We start from the raw sequence: 18,587 nt of genomic DNA on the forward strand, positions 1-18,587 counted from the left end.
GCAAAGATTGCCAGTCGAAGAACCACTCTGAGAACAAGGCACCTTTATGAATAACTTGTATAATAGTGAAGTTTTTTCGTTAGTTATCGACAACAATAAGAGTGCGTGTGCACTAATTTGGTCACTCTAGATGAAATTAGTTCAGTAAAACAGTCAATATCTTTTAGTAATAGTAAAGGCGGCAGTTTCGTTTCATCTCTGCTGAGTTCAGAGTAGAAACCACGGTTTCATCATTTTTCCTCCCATTATTGGTCCACCTTATCGGTATATTTGTGCGTATTATATACTTCCAATAGTCATTAAGTTTTAATGTTTTCATATAGTAAGTATAAAGTGATCTTAATGGAACTTTAAATGTCTGGCGATGAAATTAACACACTGTATCGGGTAATCCCAGGCACGTTATCTGAATTCTCGTGGATATATCCGGGAAGTCGTTACAAAACAATTCCACATTTAGTTTCAAAGTAAAAAACTGATTAATTCTATTTTCACGATTGCTTAACCTTAATTTAAAAGAAACTCTGTTTGATTAGCTAGTAAAACTTTTCGTGCTAAAATAACCAATGTATATTTGCAGTGAAAACATCTGAGTTAGTGGATCATTGGCCAATCCAGGATTCCACTGGACGTTTAGCTTAGGTTTAAAATTACAAATACCGAGCTCGATAGCTGCAGTCGCTTAAGTGCCGTCAGTATCCAGTAATCGGGAGATAGAGGGTTCGAGCCCCACTGTCGGCAGCCCTGAAGATGGTTTTCCGTGGTTTCCCATTTTCACGCCAGGCAAATGCCGGGGTTGTACCTTAATTAAGGCCACGGCCGCTTCCTTCCACTTCCTAGGCCTTTCCTATCCCATCGTCGCCATAAGACCTATCTGTGTCAGTGCGACGTAAAGCAAATAGCAAAAAAAAAAAAAAAAAATTACAAATGGCCATTTCTAATGAAGAAATTTTATCTAGAGTATAGATCGGGATATAGAAATGTATAATTACATCTCTTTAGCATTCAAGAATGTTTACAGAAAAGTAAAATCAAAATAATCTGTTTGTTCAATTCATAATGATTTTAGTTAAGAGTTTGTATTAATGCGTAATACCTTATTGGGCATGTTGCAAATGTTTAATAGTTTGTTTTGTATCGATTTACGTAGACTACTAATAATTATATTTCCTCCTTATGGTGACTGGAGTCTAAACAATAATCAGTCCCAGGTATTTCTACTTACACTTTTAATTATTCTTTTTGAAGTGGCGAAATTTTAGGGACAATTTTAACAATATTGTAAATGTAAAAATGTGTCAGTTCCCTACTTTAATCAAATGATTAATTCATTCAGAGGAATAAACTTTTTTAAACACAGGGTCTTTCCTAGAAAGCAATCTTCAATGTTAATTTATTTGAAGCGTCTAGAAGTGGTACGTAAATTGTGTATCGCTACAAACTTAGGAATATAAATTTCTTATCCTGGATTCTTTTAAATCGTCCAGATTTTCCGGAAATTGCGATATTGTCCCTTACTGGAAAAAATAAATGCATGGTATCTCCTGCCCAATCTAAGTGTAATAAATGGCAGTGAGCCTCTGGCAACCCTCAACTTTCAAGTGTGGAATGACGACTGTAGGACCTCTAGCTGAATCTGCATTATTTCCACTTACTTTTTACCAGACTTATCACATTCATTATTTCATTTTCGGATGGTTACCTCGTTGCATTTCATTTAAAAATAATCACCACCCCTATCCGACCTCGCTTAGTTCCAACTTTTGTTCTATTCTGACGCCTTTAGCACAAGGTCTGTGACGTCTAGAAACTATTTAATTTTAACACCTTTCATGGCTCTTTCCCTTTTCCGATGACTAAAATTCCCTCTTTCTATCCTGATTAGAGTGAAAAGTGAAATACTAATTCGTTAATTTGTTATAAACTCTGAAAATAAAAATCATCACTATCACTCATTTCTAACCTCCTGGATTAGAAAATATTTTCCACCCGCCAATAAAGTTTTAATAGTAATCCGAATGCGTCCGTCATATATCGATACCATCGAACTCCCTCATTTATAGGATTATCATGATTGTCTCTAAAATATGAATTCTTGCTGAAAGTGATTTTTATCGGCCATGGAAATTGAAAAGTTTTTTAATAATTCTGCTCTGAATTCCAAATGATTAAAAGTGTGTGCAAAATAAATTAAGCACCTGTGTTAATTAGACGGGAAATTTAGAGACATATTTTAATTAAAAGTTGGTAACCGTTGGGCCATACGGACTCAATACAGTGTATAGCTCTTTATTAGTACTCCACAGGCGGTTGGCGGGTGAAGTGGTTCTCATAGCCTGTTCATGGATGGACTGAAAAGAAAACGGTGTGAATGAAAGTGGCAATCATGTGACGCTGCGCGCTATACCACCAGTTCTCGATATATAATCAATACCTCTGAAGACAGCCACTCGATCATCCAAAGTGAGATAATTACTGCTGTAATAATGGCGCACATCTCATCCGCCGAAAATTTTGAACTGTCTTTGTCATGCATTCTAATCCAACAACAACACCATATACTCTTAGATTTCTACGAATATTCAGTACTGAGGTTAACAAATTATTCTTAGGTGAAATCATTTGTAGTTGACCAGATAAATTGTTTACCGCAAACTAGCAGTTAGCGTTAATAGGAGCTGTCCTGATGACTCTGGACTCGAATCTCCTCTTCGATCTAAACGTCGTCTAGATACAAAAATTGTCATATATTTGTCATTTATTCATGGCTAAGAGTATCGCTAGTGCGAGATTTCTTACGCGGTGCGGGTCGTCTAGGTGTAATGCGGCATAGAGGAGGCGGAGGGTTAAATGCCCACCGCCGACATTATTTATGATGGTTTTCCATTTCACACCAAGTAAATACAAATTAAGATCACCTTTATCCTGTCCCACAGTATTCAGCATGTGTAGGATATGTGCCAACACCAGGTTTCACCATCTATATACCTTACATCATCATCATCATCATCATCATCATCATCAACATCATCATCACACTCATTGGGGTCCACTAGAAAGACCTGCATCAGGCCTCTTCGGAGAAAATATATCACTGAACTGACCACTTATATTCCACGATCTGTGATCGAAAGAGTAGCGTAACTGATAAGGTGTGCCCCTCCTCAGCTGAAGGTTGCCAGATTGAATTCCTGTATGGACAGCATTTAAAAAATTAAATAAGAGTATCTCAAATTTATCAGTGAGGAACCACTTCAAACCCATCTTAGTCACATTTCCTCATTTTAAGATCGTAACGTAAATTAGCCCAGAACCTATGTTAGTAAAATTTTGAAAAATATGATCCTGGTCATTTCTACGTGATAAAATTAAACAAACAGACAAACAGGGAGAAATTGAACCGGTGGTCACTAAGCCCTATGTACAGGACAGAAAGTTCCTTTTTCGGTGAAAAAGGTTATCATTTTCGTAAGGTTAAAATAAAGCAACATTCATTCAGAGAGATAAAATATAAAACATTTAACACAATTCGTGGTGAACTATCCAACATGAGGCAAATTCTACATTTTCTTTTCAGTGACTCCTTTCCACCTTTGACCGGCGGGGTACAGTGACTCAATGGTTGCCTTAGTCAGTGGTCGAAGGCCTGATGCTCTTCCTGTTACCACATGAAAATCCTATTGGGAACCTCACTCGAAGTAGCTAGGATTCAACCCTAACCCCCTCAGATTGAGTGTCAAATAGCTCGACCACGTAAGACAAATCAAATCTGAAAATTCTTTATTAGTTTTACACTTGGACTCAACAGTTAATGTTAAGAAACATATGTCAAGGAAGTATTTTGTTTCGAAATAGGTTTTGAAAGCAGTTAGTGTGAGAAATTTTGTCTCAAGTTGCTGTTCGAATTACAGAACGTAGTACATTACCTGGTGTATATTACTGTATATTTCCAGAATTTTTCTCTGAATTTCTCATACTATTTTTAGCCAACAAGAACTAATAACAACATAACAGCAGTCCCATGCCACTAATTCAACAATCATTAACATTAAGGCAGTGTCTAGTGCGTTACTAACCACTGAGGTGGCTGATTTCCAGAATAATTTTTATGTGCAATTAAAATTCTCATTTTCACAATTTTTTCAATTGTAATATGGGATAGAAGAACCTTAATCATTAATACTATTCAAGATATCTGTAATACGAAACCCGATCGGCATCGATAGGTTTTCTTAATGTTTTCAGATTCTACATAAACCTGGAGGACTCGAGACTTTTATCACCAAAACATAAGTCGCATTAAACCCTAATATTGTTTTCTATACACTGATCATACATTTTGTGTCATGGTGTCATCTATACGCATGTGAATTGCCGGAACGATTTTGATGATCCGATACTATAAATTATGAACTATCCCGATATTCTTCAACATAATGTATAACAAATTACAAAAATATTATATCTTAGGTTCTTCATGAAAGGTACCAATGGCTCCGAATTGAAACATGTAATAGTTCATAATTTCGCTGTATACCACTTGAAATGAAAATAGTACTAATATACAATAATAATAAATGTTATGAATATAATATAGCATAGCTGTGTAAATTTTGTTCCAGATTCAGATCTTTGGATTCAACTCTCAGCTGTATTCTAACTTCTCAGAAGCACTTCATAGAGCGCAGGGAATTGTTGCCATATCGCTATTGTTACAGGTAAGAATTCTGCATAAACTTATGCATTCTTATTATTAGGGAACATGCCCGCTTTTAGTTTATCAAAATAAATTTTGAGTGATGCTATGTAAAGGATGAATTCATGTTTGGACGATATTCTAAGACATAACGCATATCTTGAGACATTAATTTATCATTAAATGACAAATGTGCTTTTTTTTCTGTAACCAATGAAGTGTAACGATTACATAATGATAAAAGAAAATTTTCGAGTACACGGAACAACTTTCTTTTATAAGTTACAATAAACATTGTCTGAAAAATAAGTAAAGAAAGGCGCTGGACGTGAAGGAAAATTTTAAATCGTACGGTATATTCTTCGTGTGGTTTTCGCGAAACACATTTTCGTGATACTTATTCAGCATACAGATGACGAAGCAAGAAGACCGAATATCTCCGAAAGTAATGCAACATAAATTATGGTTTACTGGAGTTTACTCATCTACGGAGCAAAAATAGGCACATCACAAGGACATGGTCCAGCAAATCTCAAACACAGTAAGAATACAGATTTGCACCCTATGTGAAGAAACCTCTGAGTCAGAAGCGAGTGAAGCAAATGAAAGCCATCTCTGTACAAGTCAAAAGGGCCTTTAGAGGAGCGGAATGTAACCTCAGCTAAGTGTCACAGAGTTGTTAGCCTTATGCCCGGCTACCTTCGCCCCAAGGAATTAATCTCGTACTCATTTTTGATGTAGGCTGAGTGAACCTCAGTACCAGGTGCCGCTCCAACATAGGAAATATATTTCTTAAAATTTCGACTTCCTTGCGGTGTGTCGAACCCAGTTGCTTCCGGGTGAACCGAGCACTTATTTACCGCCTCGCTAGGCAGTCCCGTATGAGAGTGAAAGTGATGTGTAATCGTTGATTACAGATCATGAATGGAAATATGGTCAGAAAATGTCATAGTAATTATAACTGTTGGCTCAACAACCATGATGTGACAGGAATTCAAAAAATGACGTATTATTATTATTATTATTATTATTATTATTATTATTATTATTATTATTATTATTATTATTATATTACTAATTCTGAAATCAATTCACTAAAGAAGAGGACAAAATGTCCCGTAATTTACCCTTGGTAACGGTGCAATATATAACACCTTGGTAACGTGAGAAATATACACACGATGTACTCCAACAATCTATATCTATATATATAAAAATGAATGTTTGTATGTTTGTATGCAAATGACACATCTCCTCCTAAACCACTGGAGCAATTTCAATCAAATTTTGAACACTTATCAGTGCATAACAGTCTTGTTTGTACACCAACTTATTGCAACGAAATAATGGTTAAACTTTTGTATACAATTATTGTGATGTATTTTATTGCCCATATCGTAATAGATACACTAATAAACATTGTAAATAATAAAAAACTGATCTGTGATCTTACAATTTAACACAAATTCAAGCAATGTACAAAAACCGGGAGTTTCATCATGCAACAATCTTGTTTGTACACTTACAGAAGATAACAAAATGTTCACACAAAAACACTCGTTAATACCCCAATGAGTATCCTCTGGCCTTGAGAACTGCTTTGCACCTTCGCTGCATCGAATGAAAAAGTTTCTCACATATTTTTGGGTCGGTTTTACCCCATTCTTCGTTGGCTATACTTCTTAAATGCTCTAGTGATTGAGGTTTCCTTGCATGAACCCTTCTTTTTAGATCGACCCACAAATGTTCTATGGGATTCAAGTCAGGGGATTGGGCAGGAGTTCGCAGTTGCGATGGTACGTTCCATATCAGCCACTGCTTGCAAATATCAGCTGTGTGCTTGGGATCATTGTCTTGCTGAAATATGTAGTAAGACCCCAACCCCATTTTTACTGCACTCTGTTTGACATTGTTCTTTAAAATGTTTAAATAACCCCATCTGTCCATGATGCCACTGATGATTTCTATATTTCCCACTCCACAAGACGACATGCACCCCCAAATGATAATTGATCCACCTCCATGTTTTACGGTGGGTAGCGTATTTGCAGGTTTATTGGCTGTATTAACTTTTCTCCATACATAATTGTTTCCATCCGAACTGTATAGAGATATTTTGGTCTCATCTGACCAAATAACTTTGTTCCAGAATGTGCAATCCTTGTTTTCATACTCTCTGCAAAATTTCATTCTGGCTTGTCGATTTTTCTTAGTAACAAAGGGCCTTTTCCGTGGTCGTCTACCGTGATAATCATATTTCCACAATACCCTACGAATTGTCTGACTTGACATTTTCTTCTTCGTACTTTCTTCCAGCATTATGCGGATCTTAGGTGCACTTAATTGTGGATTCTGTTTTACTTGTTTCACAATATAATGTTCATCTTGCCTATTCAGTATCTTTTCTTTTGCTTTCCTTGGCAAATTCTTCGTGGTTCCTCTATATCTGAATTTATTCAACACATAGTGTATTGTGGAATGAGGTTTATTTAGTTTGCGTCCAATTTCATGCAAAGAATACCCTTGCAATCCGACAGATATAATTACATTTTTTAGTTCGTCACTTAACTCTGTTCTTTTTACCAATTAGGCCTATGTAACACACGGTCTGGTGCACTAACTGCGAAACTATACACACTAGCACAGCACAGATACAGTACACATCAGCTAGCTAGGAGTGTTCCCGAGCGACGAGGTAGCTAACGTGTACAAACAAGACTGTTGCAAGCAAATAGGCCACTACACAACATATACCACTCATATTTTTTTTAAATGGTGTACCGAGACTTTTGATCGCTAACATCAAGTTCTCAACACCTTGTGCAATAACTTATCCATGTCTTGTGCACTGGTTATGTACTATTCAGAAATTATAAAGACATTATATCTGCTAAGTGGGGTGTACCAACAAGACTGTTATGCACTGTATATCTATATATATAAAAATGAATGTTTGTATGTTTGTATGTAAATGACACATCTTCTCCTAAACCACTGGAGAAATTTCAATCAAATTTTGAACACTTATTATTTGCTATCCGGAGACGAGCACTGTGGGGGTAGGCCACCTCTAGCCCCCCTTAGGAGAGGGGGGTTAGGGGGGTCAGGTCAAAAATAATCGAAAATGGTGTCGAATCCATATTTTTTGGGGTCGCTGAGGTGAATAGTGACACTCCCGATTTTTTAAAAGTCAAAAATCTGCTCCCATTTGGGTGGGGGGTGAGGGGGGACTGATGATGAATGTATGTGTGTAAATGACACATGTCCTCCTAAACCACTGGAGAAATTTCAATCAAATTTTAAACACATATTATTTGCTATCTGGAGACGAGCACTATGGGGGTAAGCCACCACTACCCCCCTTAGGGGTGGGGGGTTAGGGGGGTCAGGTAAAAACATAATATAAAGTAGTGTCGAATCCATAGTTTTTGGGTTCGCTGAGGTGAATAGTGACACTCCCGATATTTGAAAAGTCAAAATTCTGCTCCCATTCGGGTGGGGGGCGAGGGGAGACTGATGATAAATGTATGTGTGTAAATGACACATCTCCTCCTAAACCAGTGGAGCAATTTCAATCATAATTTGAACACATATTATTTGCTATCTGGAAACGAGCACTGTGGGGGTAAGCCACCACTACCCCCCTTAGGGGTGGGGGTTAGGGGGTTCAGGTTAAAACATAATCAAAAATAGTGTCGAATCCATAGTTTTTGGGGTCACTGAGGTGAATAGTGACACTCCCGATTTTTTTAAAGTCAAATTTCTGCTCCCATTTGGGTGGGTGGCGAGGGGGGACTGATATATAAAATTAAACGAAAGTAGTGTCGAATACATAGTTTTCGGGTTTGTCGAGGTGAGTTGTACACTCCGGATTTTTAGTAACAGGAGACAAACCACGTGGGGTTAAGACAGCCAAGGAAAGCTTAGGGGGGGGGCAAGGCGGTCAGATATAAAAATTAACGAAAATAGTGTCGAATCCATACTTTTCAGGGTCGCTGAGATGAATAGTGACACTCCGGATTTTTTAAAGCCCGAGTTGAGCCCCCTTTGGGGTGGGGATGAGGGGGGAGTGATATATAAAAATATACGAAAATGGTGTCGAATACATAGTTTTCAGGGTCGCCGAGGGGAATTGTACACTTCGGATTTTTAGTATCAGGAGATAAACCACGTGGGGGTAAGACAGCACAGGAAACCTTAGGGGGGTGAGAGGGTCAGATCCACAAATTAACGAAAATAGTGTCGAATCCATCCTTTTCGGGGTCGCGGGGATGAATAGTGACACTCTGGATTTTTTTTAAAGTCCAAGTTCAGTCCCCTTTCGGGTGGGGGCAAGGGGGGAGTAATATATAAAATTAAACGAAAATAGTGCCGAATATATAGTTTTCGGGGTCGCCGATGGGAATTGTACAGTCCGGGTTTTTAGTATCAGGAGATAAACCACGTGGGGGTTAGACAGCCCAGGAAAACTTAGGAGCGGGTGGGGGGGGGGCGAGGGCGGTGAGATATTAAAATAATCGGAAGTAGTGTCGAATACATACTTTTCGGGCTCGCTGAAACGAATAGTGACACTCCGGAATTTTCAAATGTCCAAGTTCAGCCCCTTTCAGGGTGGGGGGCGATGGCAGAGTAATATATAAAAATAATAGAAAGTAGTGTCGAATCCACAGTTTTCGGGGTCGCTGGGATGAATAATGACACCCCGGATCTTTTGTATCAGAAGACAAACCACGTGGGGGTAATACACCCCAAGAAACCTTAAGGGCAGGGGGGCAAAAGGGCTCAGATAGAAAAATCATCAAAAGTAATGTTGAATCCATATTCGTGGTCGCTGAGATGAATAGTCACTCCGGAATTTTTTTAAGTCCAAGTTCAGCCCCCGTCGTGGTATGAGGCGATGGGAGAGTGATATATAAAAATAATCGAAAAGAGTGTCGAATCCATAGTTGTCGGGGTCGCTGAGATGAATAGTGAGACTCCGGATATTTTATAAGTCTAAGTTTATCCCCCTTTGGTGTGGGGGCGAGGGAGAAACGATATATAAAATTAATCGAAAATAGTGTCGAATACATAGTTTTCGGAGTCGCCGAGGTGAATGGTACGCTTCGCATTTTTAGTATCAAGAGACAAAAATACGTGGGGGTAGGACACCCCTGGAACGCTTAGGGGCGGGGGGGGGGCGAGGGGCTGAGACATATATATCATCGAAAGTAGTGTCGAATCAATACTTTTTGGGCTCCCTGAAATGAATAGCAACACTCCGGAATTTGTTAATGTCCAAGTTCAGCCCTCTTCGGGGGGGGGGGGGGAGGAGGGGGATGGGGGATTGATATATAGAAATAATAGAAAATACTGTCGAATACGTAGGCTTTGGGTTCGCTGAGATGAATAGTGACACTCCGGAATTTTAGTATCAGGAAACAAACCACGTGGGGGTAATACACCCCAGGAAACATTAGGGGTGGGGGGCGAGTGCTGAGATATACAAATCATCGAATGTAGTGTCGATTCCATATTTTTGGGGTTCGCTGAGATGAATAGTGACACTCCGAATTTTTTTAAAGTCCAATTTTAGCCCCCATCGTGGTGGGGGAGATGGGAGAATGTTATATAAAATTAATGGAAAATAGTGTCGAATCCATAGTTGTCGGGGTCGCTGAGATGAATAGTGAGAATCCGTTTATTTTATAAGTCCAAGTTTATCCCCCTTTGGGATCGGGGACGAGGGGGTATTCATATATAAAATTAATCGAAAATAGTGTCGAATACATAGTTTTCGATTTCGCCGAGGTGAATTGTACACTTCGAAATTTTAGTATCAGGAGACAAACCCAGGAACCCTTAGGCACCGATGAGCGAGGGGGCTGAGATATAAAAATCATCGAAAGTAGTGTAGAATTCATACTTTTCGGGGTCGCTGAGATGAATAATGGCACTCCGGAATTTTTTTAAGTTCAGCCCCCTTCGTGCTGGGTGGCAATTGGAGAGTGATATATAAAAATAAGTGAAAATAATGTTGAATCCATAGTTGTCGGGGTCGCTGAGATGAATGGTGAGACCTCGGATATTTTACAAGTCCAAGTTCATCCCCCTTTCTGGTGGGGGGTGAGGGGGATTCAGATTTAAAAATAATCGAGAATAGTGTCGAAGCCATAGTTTTCGTGGTCGCTGAGATGAATAGTAACACTCCCGGTTTTTTAAAACTCAAAGTTTGACCTCCTTTAGGGGGGAGGGTAATGAGATATAATAATAATCGAATATACTGCCTAATCCATAGTTTTCCGGGTCGCTGAGATGAATAGTAACATTCCGGATTTTTAAAGTCCAGCCTCACCCCCCTTTGGTATAGAGGGTGAGAAAGGGTGAAATAATAAATTGTCAAAAATGCCCCTCTTTGGCATAGAGGGTGAGAAAGGGTGAAAAAATAAAGTGTCAAATATGCCCAAGGTAATAGACGTGTGTAGGTTTCAGTATAACTTTCAAGTATGACTTACTACCTGGAAAACACACTGTGGGAGTATGACGCCCCTAGAACTACTTCGGAAGCGGGTGAAATATAAAAGCCATATTAATAAATAGCAAACAGTTTGGCGCGATCTATATATACTGTACTATACATATATAAATTAAGGCATAAAAATGAAAACAGGCGTGAATTAATGAGACCATTCTAGGCATCCTAGGAACTTAAAACTTGGTACCAGACAACCTGATGACTTCAGGATCCCTAGAAAAATCTAAAATTCTCAAAATTCTCTAAGAGGGACACGTTGGGAGTTTTCAAATCTGCATAAGAATACAGTCGGTGATATTTATCCTGAAGGATGACCTATACGTTTCATGGGCTTGAAAGTTGAATGAAAGTCCTAATTTTTAACCCCCTCCCCCATATCAAGATGGCAGCACAATCTCCCAGACGAGTTAGAAAATAGAAATTTGGCAAAATTAAAGCTTTTTGCCTGTAATCGATGAAAGATTTACGAGATGTTTAAAAAATAATTTTTACCCCCCCAAAAATATCGAAATATGGAGGCAATTTTAATGACGGTGCAGATTTTCCTTTCTAGGTGTTTGGTGGCTAGACGGTAAGTCGTATCACAAAACGGGTGGCACAATCTCCGTTCAATTTAGAGTGATCTACAACTTTGATCCTATAACTTTTTGTTTAATAAAGGCACACGTATTTTGTGGCGGGGGAGGGGGCTGGAATCAACTTAAGGGGCCGTAAAAGGAGTAGAATTTTTTATAAGGATACATATAAGAAGTGGACTTAAAACAATACATCCCTAAGGGGGTTTTGTCTGGGGGTGAGGAATGATGACAAATATAAGCATTTACATGAAACCGTTTGAATTATAGTTAAAATTCCACAAGATATCCTAGGCGTTAATTAACAGGAGGTTTGAAACAAATTCAACCGCTCAGAAAGTGAAATGGGGGTTAAGATCTGAAAACAAATATGTTCCTTCCTTCCTACGGAACGGTTTAACGTACGAAGACAAAACTCCAATTCCTAGGTGTGGAACAGGAAATAGTTCTTACGTTCTAACCCTAAAGTGTTAAATGAGGTTAGCTCCGTAAACGAAATTATTCATCCCCCAAAGCTGTTTGACGTACAAAGTTGTAATTGTACTAGATGGGTGTTCTTTCATGCCCTAGGTATAAAATATTGTATACTTCAAAATATTTCTTCCCTAAGGGGTTTAGATGGGGGTTGATCCTCCGAAACCCTTTCAGGCACTAACTTATTTTCTTTATGAAAGTTGGTCTTCTGTACTCTAGATGTTAATAAATATTTTAAAACATTCACTCCTTTAAAATTATTCATTTCTCCATTACTGTTCGATGTACAAAATCAAAATTTCACAGGTTGTCGCCTTTACATCTCAGATTTTAAATAAGATAGGGTTTAAAACATTCAAGTTCTTCCTTATGAGTTTTAGATCATAAAATAAATAATGATTCCCCCCAAAACGTTTGACGTACGAACTGAGGGCGTATTTTATAGGCTCAGCTGACAGTGGTCCCTCTAAAACGTAAAACTTTGAATAATAAATTTCATTTTAAAGCCGTAGCGAAACACGGGTATCTTGCTACTATCTCATAAGTAGATTATGTTTACCAATTAAATTTTACGTAACTGGAGAAATATCGATACGCCAATCGATTATAATGATAATATCTGACTCAAAATTCCGCGAAGCTATATTATGAACAATTTTAATTGTTACTATTCAATGCAGAAACTAGTTAGCAATTTAAATTCTTGAGTAAATTGTTGATATCATTACTCCCAACATCGATCTGAGTATAATTCGCATTTTCGCATCTAACGTGATGTGCTTTTAATTTCATTCGATGGGTATCCGTAAATCCTTTTTAAGCGTCATGATACCGTATGTCACCAGGGTTTCTTCAATTTCTTCAGTATATGGAAAATTCCAAAGGATCTCATAAGCTAACGTAGTAATTTGCCATTTCAGATGAGTAGTTGAATCGCAGCATTGCAAAATCTATTTGAAAATAATAAAAACATTTTGAGATGGGAAAAACAAAAGAATTTTTTATAATTTTCTTCTAAGAGTCTTACAATGTAGAGAAGAATACAGCAATATCAAATTGGCAATATAATGTAATATAAATATCGCGGTGGAATGCAGAAGTATTTACCTGTTTTTGAGAAAATTATTTTCGTCCAGACGGCGTCGAAAGTAAGAACGAGTTTATTGCTAAAGGTTCACTGGCTGTAGATCTTTAAGAATACAGTTTGTGGGTTTATGCCAATAGAATTCACTGAATACGAGATTTTATAGTGAATCGTTCTCTGTAGCCTGCTACTTGCTATGGACTTGACCGGGCTAGTTGGCCGTGCGGTTAGGAGCGCGCAGCTGTGAGCTCGCATCCGGGAGATAGTGGGTTCGAATCCCACTGTTCGCAGCCCTGAAGATCGTTTTCCGTGGTTTCCCATTTTCACACCAGGCAAATGCTGGGGCTGTACCTTAATTAAGGCCACGGTCACTTCCTTCCCATACCTAGGCCTTTCCCTCCCATCGTCACCATAAGACCTATCTGTGTCTGTGTGACGTAAACGAAAAAAAATATAGCTATGGACTTGACTCTCTGTCTTTCTACAGTGGACGTTGGCATCATGGTTTGGAATTGTTTAACTCCACTAACCACAACGCTGTGTGCTGAACATTGTTTTGATAGAACCTAAATGAGATTACATGATCTGATGAGGTATTTGTAAGTTCATTCATTCGTGCTAAAGCAATATTAAGTTGTTAAATTTTGCTATAACGTTCTAGTTGCATAATCGGACGGTTATCAGTCCTGATATGAAATCGTTATGGACCAAAAACTGCATCGCGCTAAAGGTTCTTTACACGAACACAAGAAAGTGAATTGAATATATATAGAGTATCGTTCAGCAGTCAGTTTTTATTACCACAATTTTCAAAGCGCTCCCCCAACATTTCATCTTACTAGCAAATTGTAATATGTACTGAATTACAGTAACTCAGGCTAAACGCTCTATAAGTTAAAAGTGAGATCCTTAATAATGATAATGTTATAGTGTTTACGCCCCACTGACTACGTTTGACGGTTTTGGGGACGCCGAGGTGCCGAAATTTTGTCTCGCAGGAATTATTTTTACGTGCCAGTAAATCTACCAACACGAGGCAACTTCAAATACCACCGCACTGAGCCGGGATCGCACCTGGGAAGTTGGGGTCAGAAGGCCAGCGCCTCAACCGTCTGAACCACTCAGCGCGGCAAAGTGAGATCCTTTGATATGTTCAATCCTTTGTCTTCTTTAATGTCGATAATATTTGTCTGATTCCTTGGTTGAATGGTCAGCGCTGAGCCCTTCGGTTCAAATTGAGCCAGGTTCGTTTCCGGCCGGGTCGGCAATGTTAATCACGCCTGATTCATTCTGGTGACTCGAGGACTGGGTGTTCATGCTCGACCAAGTACACTCTATTTCATATTCACACAGCACAGCACAGCACTGCACAGCACAGCACAGCACAGCACACTACCAACCACCACAGAGGACTGGCGTCAGGAAGAGCTTCCAGCCGTAAAACAGTCACAAGTCCTCATGTGTGACACATTGGTGGAAGAAGAACTAGTGCAGGAGCATGTTTCATCGCCTTACATTACAACACTGTCACTATTACAAATGCAGACATGAATGAATATAAATCAACCATATTGGTAGGCGTGTACCACAACTAACACTTGCCGCGAGTTACTGCTAACGCGATATTACTTATCCACAGGAGAAACTGTTCCGAGGTTCGAAAGCAGTTATATTGGTGGACCCAACAACAGCCTGGAGTTTCTGTCGTGGGAGTTACTCCTAACATATCTGGTCATTTAAACAGTTCGATGTACCTCGTTATAATACAGGTGCAAACCATGTAATCCTTCAATTAAAACTGTCAATTTTAATATCATCTATACTGCTCATTCTTAAGGTCCCTACACACGCTACGTCTTGCATGAGAAAACTACAGTCGCAAGGTAAAACTGAGCATTTTTTATATAAATCGAACAATTTGCTGGGCTGGTGCAGTCTTGCGCACGGCATGATTAAAGTTTACCGGTATTTAATATAACTCATGAACAAGCACGACGCTGTGTAAGTTGTAGCGTATGTAGTTAATATGCTCACTTTCAATTTGTGATTAAATGCAGCACCAAAATATGAGTAATTTTTCAAATGTTATCGTGGGCCCATTTATTCAAATATAATAGACATTTGCAGACGAAACACACTTGTCTGTGTAAAATTAAACTTTTTTTTTTGTTGCTATTTGCTTCACGTCGCTCCGACACAGATAGGTCTTATGGCGACTATAGGATAGGAAAGGCCTAGGAATGGGAAGGAATCGGCTGTGGCCTAAATTAAGGTACAGCCCCAGCATTTGCCTGGTGTGAAAATGGGAAACCACGGACACCATCTTCAGGGATGCCGACAGTGGGGTTCGAACCCTCTATCTCCCGATTACTGGATACTGGCCGCACTTAAGCGACTGCAGCTATCGAGCTCGGTTAAAATTAAACTAAAATATACTCCGACTGTAAAGATAAAATGCAACATACGACTTCTTGTAAAAAAAAAAGTAAAACTCAGAGAAATAGTCCCGGAGTCTAGTAATGATACAGTTCTTGAACTAAAACTAAATTATCTTCGGATTCATTTTTCTAAGAAGATCTAAACACGTTTATTAATCTATATTCATAATGAAATTCGTCTGGTTCCATCCTCAATGCACTAAGTGGGAGAAATAATTTCGTTTGAGTACCTAGTTACTCGTCTGTTTCATTGCAGAAAGTATTCGTCTTCCGGTTTCTCTTCCTTTCTTAAAAGAGAGCAAGAACTGTCCACCTCCATAGCTTAACGATTAGTACTTTTAACTACCGTCGTCGGAAGCCCGGGTTCGATTCCTGATAATGCCTGCAATTTAAGAATGGCAGGAGGGCTAATACATACCACCTTACGATGAGGACAGGAGTTTACTTTACAGCAAGAACTGCGACCGTAAGATCGTTTGACATGTTTCTGTTCAAGTTTACGAACGAAACTGTGGACAGAATTTAATGGTGTATGCTGGCCTTCGATTTCCATCTAAGATGAATACGACTGAACATATAGGTCGTCAAGCAAAACGTCGTGTGCGCGGCGCGCTTTAGATACCAAAACTAAGTGAAGTTAAAAGCAAAACTTACCATCACTCGTAAACCAAAGATTGTACATATTCATATCGTAAATAAGTAAAAAGTAGTTATATATTTTAGTTGGAATTTAATTATGTCTTGCTAATTATATTATCATTGGAATTTGTAAACTTTGTAATCAAATGACATTGAAATTATTACTTCTACAAAAATCTTAATATCTTTCTTACATTGGAGAAATTTATCAGACAGGAGATATCATAAGGTCTTGAAATGATACAGTATAATACAGTAACTAGGAGTATATCAGCAATTTATTTTGCACGAAAAGAAATGTGTGTAATCACGTGTTCTGTTACCTTTGGTCAAATTATTTCAGTGAATAATGGGGGCGTAATAACCTAGTGATGTCACCGCTATATTCTCTCTGAGGGGATGCGGTCCAAATTCTGACTGAATAACCTGGAATTGTTTAAATGAAAATGGTTCGGATTACACGCAGAACTGGAGTTGATCAATACGTAGCCCATGGCAAATTATGGGTGATTTGAGGATTTCCATTGAGGATCACACGACTTTTAGCAGCAAGATCTTTCTAGAATATTCATTTCAAAGTAATGGTGCGTCAATTCCGATAGCGAGCTCTAAGACTGTATTTCTTTCTTAATCCGTTTACCCTCCAGACTGGTTTACCCCTCGAACTTAGCGAGGGATCCCACCTCTACCGCCTCAAGGGCAGTATCCTGGAGCTTGGGACTTTGGGTCGGAGGACAAAACAGGGGAGGAGGACCAGTACCTCGACAAGGTGGCCTCAACTGCTATGCTGAACAGTTTTCTTGTGGTGGGATGGGAAGATCGGAAGGGATAGACAAGGAAGAAGGAAGGAAGCGGCCGTGGCCTTAAGTTAGGTAGAATCCCGGCATTTGCGTAGAGGAGGATTAGGAAACCATGGACAACCATTTGGAGGATGGCTGAGGTGGGAATTGAACCCCCCTCTACTCAGGTGTTCTCCCGAGGCTGAGTGGACCCCGTTCCAGCCCTCGTACTACTTTACAAATTTCGTGACAGAATCCGAACCCGGGCCTCCGGGGATGGCAGCTAAGCACAGCTAATAACACTAGCCACTACATCACAGACATGGCTCTAAGACTGTCCCTGGAACAAAATAGACTAAGGATCGCATAGAATATTAATTATTATCAGATTCTCTGAATGGTCAAATTTCTCGCCTTCGATTCAGATGGTCTCGGGTTAACATTTTGGCCGAGTTGATGAATTTTACTGCGTATAGGTAGTTCCTCTGGCTCGATCCCTGGGTATTTGCGTTCCCTCTTATACGAGTGCATTTCTCTTCATCTGCAAAGAAAAAACCCCACCACACTGCCAGTACTACAGAAATACGCAAGATTCCTGCATGTACGGTTAGCATCAGGATATACATCTGGCAGAAAAACTGAGCCAAATCTACATCAAGTGCTAACGACAATAAATAAGGAAAAAGGCCGAGAATAGTAAGAAGTTTTATTATCATGATGTTTCGGGCTACGAAAAGAAATAAACGAACCTGATGATAACAGTTATTGACTTTTGAAGATAGCATTGGCCAGAATTTGTTATCAATATACCTTCTTCCATAATTAGGTGAATAGATAGTTTGATAGTTCCCTGTCACGAACACGGAAATTCTCGCTTTATTCTGAGGTAATAGTGCACCGGTAGTGTGTTCTGCGATCATTATTCTGCCATTAATATGCACACAAGGCTCTTGGTCATTACGACTCACCTCGTACCTGCTCCTTGAACAGAACTGTTCCCTACGATGATTGATGTCTTCCGTTTAATTTGATATGTAATTAACTCAGTACCTGGGTAAGGTAAGAAAAGTGGTAATTTGTCTCCGTATCAGTTATGTCGATACACCGTGAACGTATTCTCTGCCGTAAAGCGAAATATATTGTCTGAATATAAGGTGACAATACTGTTAGCCTATGCTTGGCAGCTTTGAGATAATATGCAGCGAGAAAATATGTGTCTGTTCCTTGAGAAAGACAGCTCAATTAATCATAACTGCTTGAATTTTAAATGGGATTAAATTTACACAATGGCACCACCCGCGCGTTGACACAGTACTGTCAGGTCGGTGACAGCTGACACAATCGTGTTATGTATCTTGTACCTCTCGCTGGTGACTGCTTTACTTCCA

General features: G+C 39.0%; 1 protein-coding gene across 1 annotated transcript in view; it reads left to right on the forward strand.

The window, feature by feature from the left end:
* LOC136857547 (carbonic anhydrase-related protein 10) overlaps window positions 1-18,587 on the forward strand; it is a 679,439-nt gene that overhangs the window by 168,940 nt on the left and 491,912 nt on the right. Inside the window, exon 4 of the mRNA XM_068225096.1 lies at window positions 4,623-4,718. Coding sequence (XP_068081197.1) covers window positions 4,623-4,718 — 96 coding nt within the window. The remainder of the gene's footprint in view (window positions 1-4,622; window positions 4,719-18,587) is intronic.

The sequence above is a fragment of the Anabrus simplex genome, chromosome 1, assembly GCF_040414725.1.
Source record: "Anabrus simplex isolate iqAnaSimp1 chromosome 1, ASM4041472v1, whole genome shotgun sequence".
NCBI classification, from domain to species: domain Eukaryota; kingdom Metazoa; phylum Arthropoda; class Insecta; order Orthoptera; family Tettigoniidae; genus Anabrus; species Anabrus simplex.